The following is a 14,425-nucleotide window of genomic DNA, read 5'->3' as shown; positions in this document are numbered from 1 at the left end:
TACCTGTCCTGAATGCGGAAGAACTTTCAAAGCCAAGATTGGACTCATAAGCCACTTGAGAGCCTATAAATAAATCAACAGAACGAAGACCATCTTCCTCGACCTCGAGGGATAGCCACGACAATGATGACGCTGATCTCTCATTCTAGTCTCACCCAACCTCAGTGGAAAATGCCACCTTGCATTCACAGTGTATTTTATATATTTTATTCTATCTATAGACGCACCTTTAAGGATTCTTTTCAACTCCTGCTCTCAGTATTATTTTTATTTGCAGAACTTGTCTTCTTTTGCACTTTGGCTGTTTATGTTTATCAGTCTTTGTTCATGTATAGTTTTCATAAACTTTATTGTATTTATTTTTCTGTAAATGTCTGCAAGAAAATTAATCTCAAGATCGTATATGGTAACATATGAGTACTTTAAATAGTACTATAAATAAATTTTACTTTGGCATTGACTTTTTCAGAATCAGAATCAGGTTTATTATCACTGACATGTGTCATGAAATCTATGGCAGTAGTACTCAAAGTACATTTATTATCAAAGTATGTATGCAGTATACAACCCTGAGATTCGTCTTCCCACAGACAGTCACGAATCAAAGGAACACCGTGGAACCTGTTCAAAGCAAAAACATCACCCCCTCCCCATGCACAAAAAACAAATCACGCAAACGGCAACAAGAACGTCGTTCTCCATGTATAACGCAAAACATAAAAAACCTGTAGATCAATATAAGAAATATATTTTTATTTCCTATTATCATTTAATTTGTATATATACACATATATACATCAAATTAAATTTAATAACTAGTACCAAAAGAAAGTAAAGGTAGTGAGGTCGTGTTCATGGGTTCAATGTCCATTCAGAAATCGGATGGCAGAAAGGAAGAAGCTGTTTCAAAAATGTTGAGTGTGTGTCTTCATGCTCCTGTACCTCCTCCGTGATGGTAGCAATGAGAAGAGAGCATGTCCTGGATGATAGGGAAGGAGAGGGAGGATTCCTTATTGATGGGTTCTACCTTTTGAAAATGTTTTAGATGCTGGGGAGGATAGTGCCCATGATGGAAATGGCCAAGTTTGCAACCCTCTGAAGCTTTTAACAATCCTGTCCTTCCATACCGGGTGGTGATGCAATCAGTTAGAATGCACTCCATAGTACTTCTTAGAAATTTACTAGTCTTTGGTGACTTTCCAAAGCTCTATTTAATTATACCACATAATTTTAGAATGCACTCCACAGTATTTCTTAGAAATTTGCTAGTCTTTGGTGACATTCCAAAGTTCAGTTTAATTATACCACATAATTTTGAATCCCTTTATCAAATCTCCCAATTTTCCAACATTCCAGGAGATAAAGTTCTAACCTTTTCAACCTATTCAACTCTTGTGTCTGAGTTCCTCCCTGTGGCGATGGCATGCCTTGAGCCATCTTGTCCCCGGGCTCTGCCAGTGATTGAAACGATGCCAGAGATACCACAGTTTCTGTAGTGGAATACGCAGAAAGATACAAGAAATGCTTGAATGGGTTTTTGTTAACTCTTTCACAGCTTATTTTAGCTTTAGAAAACAGAAAATGTTTTAATGAGAAGATTCAAATTCAGATTCTGATACTTCAATTCCTGACAAAAGTTTCTAAGATGGATATTATTTATTGATCCCAAAGGAAATCACAGTGTCACAATAGCATTACGAGTGCACAGATAAAAATATTAGAAGACAAGTAGAAAGAATAAAAAATAAATTACCACAAACAGTCTAACAGGAGGGGGTTATCACTTCCCTGGCTATAAGTTGACTCATTATAGGGCCTAATGGCCAAGGGTAAGAATGACTTCATATAGTGCTCTTTGTAGCAGTGCTGTTGTCTTCGTCTTTTACTAAAAGTTCTCCTTTGTTCAGCCAAGGCGGCATGCAGAGGGTAAGAAAAATTGACCAGGATTGCCAGGATTTTCCATAGGGTCCTTTGTTCTACTACAGCCTCCAGTGTGTCTAGTTTAACTCCTATAACAGAGCCAGCCTTTCTGATCAGTTTATTGAGCCTGTTGGCATCACCTGTGTTGATGCCATTGCCCCAGCATTATCACACACAGAAGATTGTACTGGCAACAGCAGACTGGTGGAACAATTGAAAGAGAGGCCTGCATACTCCAAAGGACCTCAGTCTCTCAGGAAGTAGAGGCAACTCTAGCCCTTGGTGTACACAGCCGCTGTGTTGGTACTCACTGAAGTCAGTCATCTAGCTGCACCCCAGGTACTTGTAGGTCCTCACCACATCCCTGTCCTCTCTGTCTACAGTAACAAGGAGTAGTGCAGGTTTAAAGTCCATCACCATCTCCTTTGTTTTATTAATGTTGAGCTGCAGATGATTCAGCACCATTCAACAAAGTCCTTCACCAGAGCCCTGTATTCATCCTCCCATTCTCCCCTTATACACCCAACTATTGCTGAGTCATCAGAGAATTTTTGCAGATAACATGACTCAGTGTTGCATCTAAAGATATGAGAAGCATAGACAGTATGAACAGTCGATATTTTTCCCCAGGGTCAAAATATCTAATACTGAGGAAAAGCATTCAAGGTCAGAGGGGATAAGTTCAAAAGAGATGTGCAGAACAAGTTTATTCTTACACTGAGAGTGGTGGGTGCCAGGGGTGGCGATAGAGGCAAATGCAATGGAGGTGTTTAAAAGCCCCTTAAGTTGGCGTGGCTCCAGCAGACTGGGCAGATGAGATCCAATGGCCAGGAAGGTGGTTCTGCAACACTTCGCGGAAAGCAAAGGGCATGACATGTCACAGAAAACATCATGGTCATCCCCTGCAAACAAGGAAGACCCCAGTTTGTGACGCTTGTTCGACCCACTGGACCCGGACTTCTGAGGTCAAGAGAGTGGAACTGCTCCAGTTCAAATGACTTCTCCATTTTAAAAACCCTCCCACACAGGTTTCCTGTTGTCATCGGACGTGACAGACAACCACCAAGTGGGCAGAGAATGGAGGGATATGGACATTGTGTAAGCAGAAGGGATTAGCTTGGTTAAGCATTTAATTACTAGATTAACTAATTCAGCACAACATCATGGACTGAAGGGCCTGTTCCTGTGCTGTACTGTTTTGTGTGCTAGACTAGGTCACTTTCATAGACATCAGAGTGCCATGCAAATCCTTGCTCAGCTGAAGGAGACAGTGAACGTAGCAGCACGACACAACAACCATTCCCTCAATGTCATAAAAGACTTAGAGATTATCTTCAGGGGTGGTGGGAAGGTCGGTGCACATCACTGTTCCCTCTAAGTGACCGCGCAGTAACTGAAATGCTTTTGTGCACATAGCCTTTGTCACCATGCAGCTAGAATTGGACACAGCTAGAAAAAGTTCACAAAATGTGAAAGATTTTCTTTGTTGTACTGTATTTCATTACAGCCTTCTATTAATAAATATTGTATAATCAAAAGAATGTGATTTTTCAAGTTTTCATTCTAAATATTCAGAGTATGCATATTGCAATTAAAAATATTTAAAATGTGGTGCAGTTTTCAGGCCGTGTAGAAATGTCCCGCTCAGAGCAATGGTTGGTCTGCACAGCTGTTGGCCTGATGCAGGTTAGTAGGATTAGTGTAGGGAGGTATGTATTTTTGGCCAGCATGCTCATGGGGACCTGTTTCTACCACTTTCTGGCATAATGATGTGTGTCCTCTCCCCACAGATGGGTTAAGCCCAGAGGCCAAGCTGCACCTTGCACTGACCAGCAAGAAAAAAGCCAAGGGTGCACGGGGCGACTCAGCCAAGGCAGAGGAAGAGAAAAGCGATGCACAGCCCATAACCATCACCTTAGCCTTTAAGAGATACTTATTCGACCCGCAGAAAAAGATGATTCAGTCTTAAAAGTGTTTATTTTCGAAGGAGGATTATTGAAAGGTGGGATTAGATTTAAAACCTCCTTTAAAGTTTCCTTGCCTTAAAGTTCGATTCTGGGGTGCGTTTAACCATTTTTGAAGGAATAAAATTAAAATTAATCCCTTTTGATTGCTGAAAGATCTGTTTAAAAAACACTTATTATTTTTTCTGATGGGTTGGTTTTTACTTCCAGCTGAGTACGCAGTTCACAGACACTGTCCACTGACTGTTCTGACTGGTGATTGAATGTACTACCTCAGCTACACCAGCACAGGCAAGGGAATGCGAACATAATCTCTGGAAAGCTCCAAACACCACTGCTTGGGGAGGGCTTGCAAAGTGTAGATGGGTCATATCCATATGCAGCAGGGACTGTGGACCGGCACGGTAGTGTAGTGGTCAGAATAATGGTCAGAGTTCAATTCCCGCTGCTGTCTGTAAGGAGTTTGTACATTCTGGCCGTGACCTGGGGGTTTCCTTCGGGTGCCCCGCTTTCCTCCCACATTCCAAAGACGTATAGGTTAGTGGCTTAATTGGTCACAGGGTGTAAATGGGCCAATCGGGTTGTTTAGAGCCTGTTATAGTGCTAATACTAATAATATAAAATATAAATTGTCCAATGTGCCAGCAAGTCTCCAGTGAGAGTGGAACAGGAGTTAACACCAGCAAAAGAAGAAAGTTAAAGCAAATGGTTAAGCAAGGGGGAAAGGGGAGAGGGGGAGGGCAAAAGCCAGAAAATATGAAATGCAAATAGGTTGGGAGGGTTGCTCTCAGGCTGAGAACTGAAACAAGATTCAAATTCAGCTCTGTTTATCAGATGTACATCGAAACTTGCAGTGAAATGTGTCGTTTGTGTTAGCAACCAACACACCCACATTCCGGCACCACCACAGCATACCCAGCACAACACAACAAAACAGAATATACCAAGCCAGAAAGCAACAACAGCAAAATAAGCCCAGTTCCTCCGTCCCAGCCACCCACCCACCCGTGTACACACACACACACACACACACACACACACACACACACACACACACACACACACACACACACACACACACACACACACACACACACACACACACACACACACACACACACACACACACACACACACACACACCCCAAACTCAGCGGCCTCACAAGTTTGCAGATATTTGGGGTCCGACTTCCCAAGCGGACTCATGAAGGCTGGGACAGAAGAAGCGTTGCCCACAGCTGGATCAGAAATTGCTGAACTCAATAACAAGTTCAGAAGGCTGATTGAGAGATGAGCTGCTGCTCCTTTGAGCTGGGTTTCATTGTAAGAGTGTACAAGTGAGGTCAATAGAAATCCTGTCCAAAGATTGCAGTCACTTGCAAATCTCCCCAACTCTCCCCTACTTCTTCTTCTTCTTGGGCCCTTAGCTCCCAGTGATGTCTCAGCCATCGATTTTTTTCTTCAACATTTCTGTAATCCATTGTATCCACTGTGCAGGGGATTGGCCTATACAGCTTCACCAGAACCCTGTTGACTGGCCTTACCCATTTCTGCCTCTCACGATGGGGACATAGACTTGGATTATTCAGAGGTTTCCCCCCTACTGACCCTGGGGAAAAGACAGATAGACGATAGAGGGTGGAGACCATCAGAAGTTCTCATTTAATGCCTGAAGTTCAGATCCTCAGCTTAATTACCCTCTCTATACCTTTATAATTTTGTATATCTCTGTCAAATCCTCCTTCACTCTCCTACACTCTGGAGTATAAAGCCCCAACCTATTCAACTTTTATTGTGAAGCAAGAAGACTATAGAAGGGTTTGAAAATGAGGAATTTAAATCCACTGCTTTGACTGATCTAAATTTAGTTCTATTCTATAAAGTTTGGCTAATATATCTTGGGAAACAGGCTATTTGTCCCACAAATATTTACTGGCCATCCACCAATTATTTACACTTAATGACTCCTATTTTCTTCTCCCCACATTCCCATCACCAATGTTCCCTCTGAGGTGTGTGTGCACACACACATCTTTTGCTACTAGCTCACAAAGGAATTTAAACTGCGCACAAAAGATTGTCACCCTTTACCCTGTTGACATGTTAAGTGTATTTCACGATTGTACACAATTTCCTTTTCCGGTTTCTGATGCAGACAGTGTTGACAACATGGAGTTTGCAATGATTTGCCTGCAGATTTTAGAACTGGCTTTAATATACTCTTTTTATTGAAGAAATTATTCAGTAAGTACACGTTGTTGTCACTGGGCAAAAAATTGCACAGCACAAGGTTTTTGCGCACACTGGTCGTTACAAGTTAGAGGGAACATTCTGCATTACCTGTCCCCAAATTCTACAACGGTGTTGGGGCAATTTGCCTACAGACCCGCACATCTTTGGGATGTGGGAGTAAACTGGAGCACCTGAGGGAAACTGACATGGCCACAGAGAGAGCGTGCAAACTTCAGACACAGTAGGTCAGGATTGAACCTAGGTTTCTGGGGCAGTGAGGCAGTGTCTCTACCCATTGCACACACACAAAGGAGGCCAACCTATATGAAGAGGTGTTAGGAGCAGTGACCAGCAGCTTGGTCACAGTCTTATGGATGATGGGGCTTCGTGAGGCAATTTAAGAGTTTAGTGACGTGTAGCTAAATTGAGGGGTATGAAAAATTAGGGCTGGAGAGGTTAGCAAAACAGAAATCTACTTTAAGTTCAATCTAACCCATCCCTCCCACCGTTCTCCATTTTTCTATCATCTCTGTAGCTTAGAGACTCTTAAATGTCCCTGCCTCTAAATGTATCTTAAAATTCTCCTCAATATATTAGCCTTTTACCATCACCCCTGTCAAGGCAATCAACCACTACTCTGTGCAAAAAACTGATCTCTGACAGCCTTCCTCTACTCTCCTCCAATCATCATATTAGCCATTTCCACCCTGGGGAAAGAAGTTCATCGCTTGTCCACTCTATGCCTCTTATCTGATACTCCTCTATCGAGTCCCCTCTCACTTTCTTTCACTCTAAAGAGAAAGGTCCTAGTTCGCTCAAGCTATCCTCACGGGATATACACTCTAATCCAGTCAGCATCCTGGTAAACCTCATATGCACCCTCTCTAAAGCCTCCACGTCCTTCCTATAACAAGGCAACCTGAACTGAACACAATGCCCGAAGTGTGGTCTAGAGTCCTAGAACATTACGGCACAGAATCAGGCTCTGGAGTGTCCATCTAACCAGGGTTTTATAGAGCTGCAGCATTACCTGGCAGCTCTTGAATTCAATCTCCCGACTAATAAAGACCACACACCACATGCCTTTTTAAACACACTATCAATTTGTGCAGCAACTTTGAGGGATCTGTGGATTTGAACCCAAAGATTGCTATGTTCCTCCACACTTCCAGGCATTCTTGCTCTGCCTGAGATTCGAGCCATTTCCAACCCTGCGGGTGCACTGTGCATTGATTCAGTATCAGGGGCATAACTGCTGAAAGGTTAATTGCTCTTGTCTAGGAGCTTGAGTGTGTGGTGGCAATACAGTTTGGTTGAGTATGGTTTGCATTTATACCTTCACTGAAGATTGTAAGCTGATCATTGTTAATCCTAAACACAAAAGATTCTGCAGATGCTGGAAATCTGGAGTAACATACACTAAGTGCTGGACTCAGCAGCCCAGGCAGCATCTACGGAGAGGAATAAATAGTCGACGTTCAGATCAAGACCCTTCATCAGGACTAATTGTTAATCCTAGACATAGAATCATAGAAAAATACAGCATACAACTAGGCCCTTTGGCCCATCTAGTCCATGCTGCACTATTTAAACTGCCTAGTCCCATCGACCTGCACCCAGACCATAGCCCTCCTACGCCTACTATTCACTTTTCTCTCCAACATTGAAATCGAGCTCGCGTGCACCACTTGTGCCGGCATCTTGGTCCACACTCTTACCATTCTCTGAGTGGAGAAGTTTCCTTCATGTTATCCTTAAACTTCTCACCTTTCACCCTTAACCCCTGATCTCTGGTTGTGGTCCCACACAACCTTAGTGGAAAAAGCCTGCTTGCTTTTACCCCTCATAGTTCTGTATACCAAAAATCTCCTCTCAATCTTCTACGTTTCAAGGATAAAGTGCTAACCTATTTAATTTTTCCTTATAAATCAGGTCTTCCAGTCCCGGCAACATGCTTGTAAATTTTCTCTGCACTCTTTCAATCTTATTTATATCTTTCCTGTAGGTAGGTGACCAAAACTACACACAATACTCCAAATTAGTCCTCACTAACAATTTATCCAACCTCAACACAGCATCCCATTTTCTGTACTCAATGCGTTGACTCATAAAGGCCAATGTGCCAAAAGCTTTCTTTATGACCCTATCTACCTGTGACACCACTTTCTAATAATTATGGACCTGGATTAATAGATCCCTTTATCCTACCACACTTCTCAGTGCCCAACCACTCACTGTGTAAGATCCACTCTGGTTAAACTGCACTTATCTGTATTAAATTCCATCTGCCATTTTTCCAGCTGGTCCAGATCCTGCTGCAAACTCTCATAGTTTTCCTTGCTGTCCACTGTACCCCGAGACTTGTAGTCATCCGCAAATTTGCTGCTCCAGTTAACCACACTATCATCCAGGTCATTGATAAAAACATAGAAAACCTACAGCACAATACAGGCTCTTCAGCCCACAATGCTGTGCCGAACATGTACTTACTTTAGAAATTAACTTGGGTGACTCATAGCCCTCTATTTTTCTAAGCTCCATATACCCATCCAGAAGTCTCTTAAAAGACACCATTGTATCCGCCACCACCACCATGACCGGCAGCCCATTGCACGCACTCACCACTCTCTGTAAAAAACTTACCCCTGACATCTCCTCCGTACCTACTTCCAAGCACCTTAAAACTGTGCCCTCTTGTGTTAGCTATTTCAGCCCTGAGAAAAAGCCTCTGACTATCCACACAACCAATGCCTCTCATCATCTTGTACACCTCTGTCAGGTCACCTCTCATCCTCCATCGCTCCAGGGAGAAAAGGCCGAGTTCACTCAACCTATTCTCATAAGGCATGCTCCCCAATCTAGGAACATCCTTGTAAATCTCCTCTGCACCCTTTCTATGGTTTCCACATCTTTCCTGTAGTGAGGCGACCAGAACTGAGCACAGTACTCCAGGTGGAGTCTGACCAGGGTTCTGTGTAGCTGTAGCATTACCTCTCGGCTCTTGAACTCAGTCCCACGGTTGATGAAGGCCAATGCACCTTCTTAACCACACAGTCAACCTGCACAGCAGCTTTGAGTGTCCTATTGACTCAGACCCCAAGATCCTTCTGATCCTCCGCACTGCCAAGAGTCTTACCATTAATACTATATTCTGCCATCATATTTGACCTACCAAAATGAACCACCTCACACTTATCTGGGTTGAACTCCATCTGCCACTCCTCAGCCCAGTTTTGCATCCTATCAATGTCCTGCTGTAACCTCTGACAGGCCACCACACTATCTACAACACCCCCAACCTTTGTGTCATCAGCAAACTTACTAACTCATCCCTCTACTTCCTCAGTGCTTAAGGCATAACAGTTCTTCCTCCCACTCCTCCCTTTACCCATCTGTCTTTTTCCATTTCCCATTTAGGCTACCCTCTTACCCATTCTCTTCTCTTCTTCTGGTTTCACCTCCGTCTGCTCCTCCTCCTTCCCTTTCTCTCATGGTCCACTCTCCTGTCCTATCAGATTCCTTCTTCTTCAGCCCTTTACCTCTTCCACCCTTCACCTCCCAGTTTCTTCATCCCCCTTTTCCCAGCCATCCTGCTTTCCCCTCACCTGGTCTCACCTATCACCTGCCAGCTTGTACTTCTACCCCCTCCCCCACTTTATTATTCGGGCTTCTGCCCCCTTCCTTTCCAGTCCAGTTAAAGGGTCTCAGCCCAAAATGTCGACTGCATATTCCTCTCCACAGATGCTGCCTGACCTACTGAGTTCCTCCAGCATTTTGTGTGTGTTGCTGAGGTGTTTCATTTCTCTTGCACCAGAACAAGGGGAGACCTGCGGGTGATCTCAGGATTCTTACTGTCTCACATCGCACCACGTGCCAAGTTCACTCAGGTCAGAGGTCTACAGGCACTGCACTGAGATGTATAAATACGGGTTTCTAGAAATTGATGCAATCTGAGTTACTCTGCATGATGAACAAAATGAATTTGTATCAAATAAATAATATTTGTGAATTATTTACTTGAATTTGACATTCCTCTTCTCCACAATCTGACAGTGCGGGAAACAGGCACATAGCCGGTTCTATTTGCTACGTTTGGCCCACATTCCTTCCCTAATCATGTACAGTATCAGTCAAGGTTCTCTTCAAATGCTGTTAACTTAACTCCCTCAACCAATTCCTCTGGCAGCTCGTTCCATGTAGCCATCAGCCTCTGCATGAAAGAGTGTCCTATTAACTCTCTCCCCTCGCTGCTTAAACCTGTGCCCCTACCCCAACACTTCAGAAAAGACTGTGCAAATTTACCTTACCTACTCCCTCATGAATTTAGAACATAGAATACAGACCATTGCATCACAGTACAGGCCCTTTGGGACTTACGGCTCACAATATCATGCTGCCCATTTACACTCTTCCCTCCCACATAGCCCTCCATTTTTCTATCATCCATGTGTCTATCTAAGAGTATTTTAAATGCTTCTAAAGTTCAAAGTAAATTTATTATCCAAGTACATATATGTCACCGTATACAACTTGGGGCGTGCTAACCTCTAGTTTTACAGTACAAGTGACCTGGGTTCAATTCCTGCTGCTGCCTGTGACTTTGTACATTCTACCCATGACCATGTGGGTTTCCTCCGGATGTTCCAGTTTCCTCCCACAGTCCACTACTGTTAACCTACTGTTTGGTAGGTTAATTGGCGATTGTACATAGCCTTGTGATTAGGCTAGGGTTAAATTGAGGGACTGCTGGGTGACATGGCTCAAAGGGCTGGAAGGGTTGCTCTGTATCTCTGAGCAACCCTGAGATTCATTTTTGTGTGGGCATAATCAATAAATCTATCGGGTAATAGCCATAACACATCAATGAAAGACCGCCTGCCCAACTTGGGCGTTTAACCAGAGTGCAAAAGACAACAAACTGTGCAAAGAGAAAAAGAAAGAACTAATAATAATAAACATATAAACAATAAATATCGAGAACAGGAGATGAAGAGTCATTGATTGTGGAAACATCCCTAAGATGGGGGCAAGTGAAGCTGGGTGAAGTTATCCCCTTTGATTCAAGAGCCTGATGGCTGAGGGGTAATAACTAGTCCCTAACCTGGCAGTGTGAGTCCTGAAGCTCTTTCTGATGGCAGTAGCAAAAGAGAGCATGCCCTGGGTAATGGGGGGTCCCTGATGTTGGGTGCCGTTTTCCTGCGATAGCGTTTTATGCGGATATGCTCAATGGTGGGAGGGCTTTAGCCGTGCTCTGCCACCCTGCATCTGCCTCCACCACCACCCGACAGGGTATTCAAAGCACCCACCACTCTCTGTGTAAAAAACTTGCCCCTGACATCCCCACTGTACATTCCTCCAATTGCATTAAAATTATGCTTGGTCATGTAAGGAATTTCCACCCTGGGAAAAAAAGAATCTGGTTGTTCACTTGATCTATGTCCTCTATTTTTCTATCACATACAACATTCTTCCAGGCTTAATGGCATCGTTCCTACAGCAGGGTGACCAAAACTGAACACAGTATCCCAAAAGCACATTCAGCATCATCTTGTACAACTACAACACAACAAACCTCAATATACTCTCTGCCCTGACTGATAAAGGCCAGTGTGCAAGATGCCTTCTTCACCACCTACAATTCACTTTCAGGGAACCCTGTCCTCATACTCCCAGGTCACTCAGTTCTAACGTTGAACCCTATTCCATTGGCAGACCAGAGACTAGCTTAACTATCTCTTCCTACACCCACCACACCACTGTGTCAGAAACCTTTTATTGATAGTCAATGATCCATTTGATTTACTGACAGTATCAATTTGCTAACTAAGTTTGTTCCATAGGGCATAAACCAGTACACCACATGAACAGTCCCATTGGCTCTCAATTTTGTGCTGAACCAATTAAATTAGTAATCAAATGCCCAACTAAACAAATCCTTTCTACCTACACAATGTCCATCTCCTTCCGTCTCCTCCACATGCATGTGCCTATCAAAGAGCCCCTTGAGTGCTCTATCATATTTGCCTCCACCTCCACCCCGGCAGTGCATTCCAGATGTTCTACTTTGGATATTCTCCTGATTTTCCTGGGATACTCTCTCACCTTCCTTGGGAGTCATGATCCAAAACTGAAATTTCCAGAGCTAATACTGAGGGTTGGGGGAGTTGGACACATGTCTCTACCAAAGGAGGTGTAAGGTGCTCCTTCCCTCCACTAGCCTGAAGGTCACCCTTGGGCAAGGAGTAGCACCTGCTTATCCTCCCAGTCAGGGTCACGTGAAGCCACAGGAGCAGGGGGTGGATGGTCGTTTGAGCAGCCGGTGCACATCACAAGTCCTGGTTATGCAATCACTGAGACCAAACAGACAATCTCTGAAGAGTATTGATAATGGCTGAGGTCACCCATTTTCCAAAGACACTGTCCAGAAGAAGACAATGGCAAACTACTGTAGAAAAATTTGCCAAGAACGATTATGGTCATGAGATCATGATCACCCACGTCATACGACACGGCACGTAGTGATGATGATGACTACTGGGGGAGTGTACACGGCCATACAGTAACTGAAATATCTCCATGCACATAGCATTTGTTGCCTCACAGCTGGAATTTTCTTTTATATCATGGTAATAACTTTGACATCTATGTTAATATAATTGTGATATACCCTGTAATTAATTATGTGTTAATAAATATATAAGCCATAAATTTTCTAAATAATAAATGCACCATAACCTTTTCTTTGAAACATTTTAGAACTTCAATGTATTACAGTGTTCGCATTTCAAATTGTAACAATAAACACAGAACGTTAGTCAGTAGCTCATTGTTAATAAACCGCAGGCCTGCTGAACGCCGACGCCATCTAATCAAAACATGTTACTTTTCCCATTGTGCCTCTCAGTTGTTTTGACTGCCTGACATTGTTTACTTGCATTGTGAGTTGTGGTTTGTATTTGTTTGATGTACATATTACCATAAAAAAGTTAATATACTGAGCAGTGAAAAAGTTCCTGCTCAGAGCAATGGTCGGTCCATGCAGCTGAGAAAAAGAATTTGAGGGACTGTTATTCCCCAGGTATAGAAGGCCCCTTTGTATTTTGGATTTGTTGGACATTTTCATCAAACTATTACAGGAGTTCTATAGCATTAAGTTACAGTACTGAACCAGTAACCAGAGACCTGCACCATTCAGATTTATTTACTTATCATGTGTACGTTGAAACACACAATGAAATGTGTTTTTGCATTAACAACCAAAACACTCAAGGATGTGCTGACGGCAGCCCACAAGCATCTTCATGCATTCATGTCATAGCATGCTCACGACGTTCAGCAGAACAACACGGAACACAACAACAACAGCAGAATGTGCCCCTTTCCCACCCACACAGTAAAGCATTCAACCCTAGGACATCCTGCAAAGTGTACAAATCCCAGCAGAGAATTAAAACTCAAGCAATTAAATAAACTCAGAATCAGTTTTATTATCTCCAAATGTAATGTGTTGTTTTGCGACAGCAGACATAAAATAGTGTAGCAAAGGAACAATGAGGTAGTGTTCGTGGACTGTTCAGAAATCTGATGACGGATGGAAAGAATTGTTCTTGAATCTTTGAATGTGTGTCTTCCTGAATCGTTGACTGTGTGCCTGATAGTAATAATGGCACAAGGCCATGTCCCGGGTGATGAGGGTCCTTAGTGATGGCTGCCGTCTCCCAAGGCATCACCTCTTGAATATGTCCTCAACAGTGGGGTCGGTTGTGCCTTGATGGAGCTTGCTGTGTCTATAACCCTTTATAACTTCTTGCAATCCAGTGCATGGTAGTGCAATTACTCGAATTGAGTATGATGTTCTCCCAAGGAGCTGTTCTTACGCTTTCTAACTCCAAAAACTAATCGAAAACAAACACAGGAGCTGGATATATCTTGTCTACTTCATTTGACATTTAGTGAGGCATGCACAGGGTGGTGTAATAATATATGCCACTCACAAACTTCTTATATATACCTCATTATGAATTATTTACACAAAAAATTATGAGTCAAACAATATATTTACAACCTTGCTCAAATATTACTGGAATATTAAATACACAACATATTGTCTTAATGGAGATGCTTGTTTAAGGTGGGGTGACTGATGCACAGGGAGCCACCACACGGTCCTTAACAGATTGGGGCCAGGGTCTAGTGGCATGGAGTGCCAGATGACTGGGGACCCTTCACTGCTGCAGCCTTCCTCCACCTTCACTGCCTTTGTGATGTGTCATCATCTTTCACCAGGTCCACCGTTGAGGTCTTAATCA

General features: G+C 43.1%; 1 protein-coding gene across 1 annotated transcript in view; it reads left to right on the top strand.

Annotated features, from left to right (window-relative positions):
- eefsec (eukaryotic elongation factor, selenocysteine-tRNA-specific) overlaps positions 1-5,892 on the top strand; it is a 441,024-nt gene extending 435,132 nt beyond the window's left edge. Inside the window, exon 7 of the mRNA XM_073071999.1 lies at positions 3,711-5,892. Within this exon, the coding sequence (XP_072928100.1) occupies positions 3,711-3,889 (179 nt within the window). The 3' untranslated portion in view covers positions 3,890-5,892. The remainder of the gene's footprint in view (positions 1-3,710) is intronic.
- The last annotated feature ends 8,533 nt before the right edge of the window (positions 5,893-14,425 follow it).

Source organism: Hemitrygon akajei, chromosome 19, assembly GCF_048418815.1.
Source record: "Hemitrygon akajei chromosome 19, sHemAka1.3, whole genome shotgun sequence".
Taxonomy (NCBI): Eukaryota; Metazoa; Chordata; class Chondrichthyes; order Myliobatiformes; family Dasyatidae; genus Hemitrygon; species Hemitrygon akajei.
The sequence above is the reverse complement of the archived record's forward strand: the minus strand, read 5'-3'. Positions and strand labels throughout refer to the sequence as shown.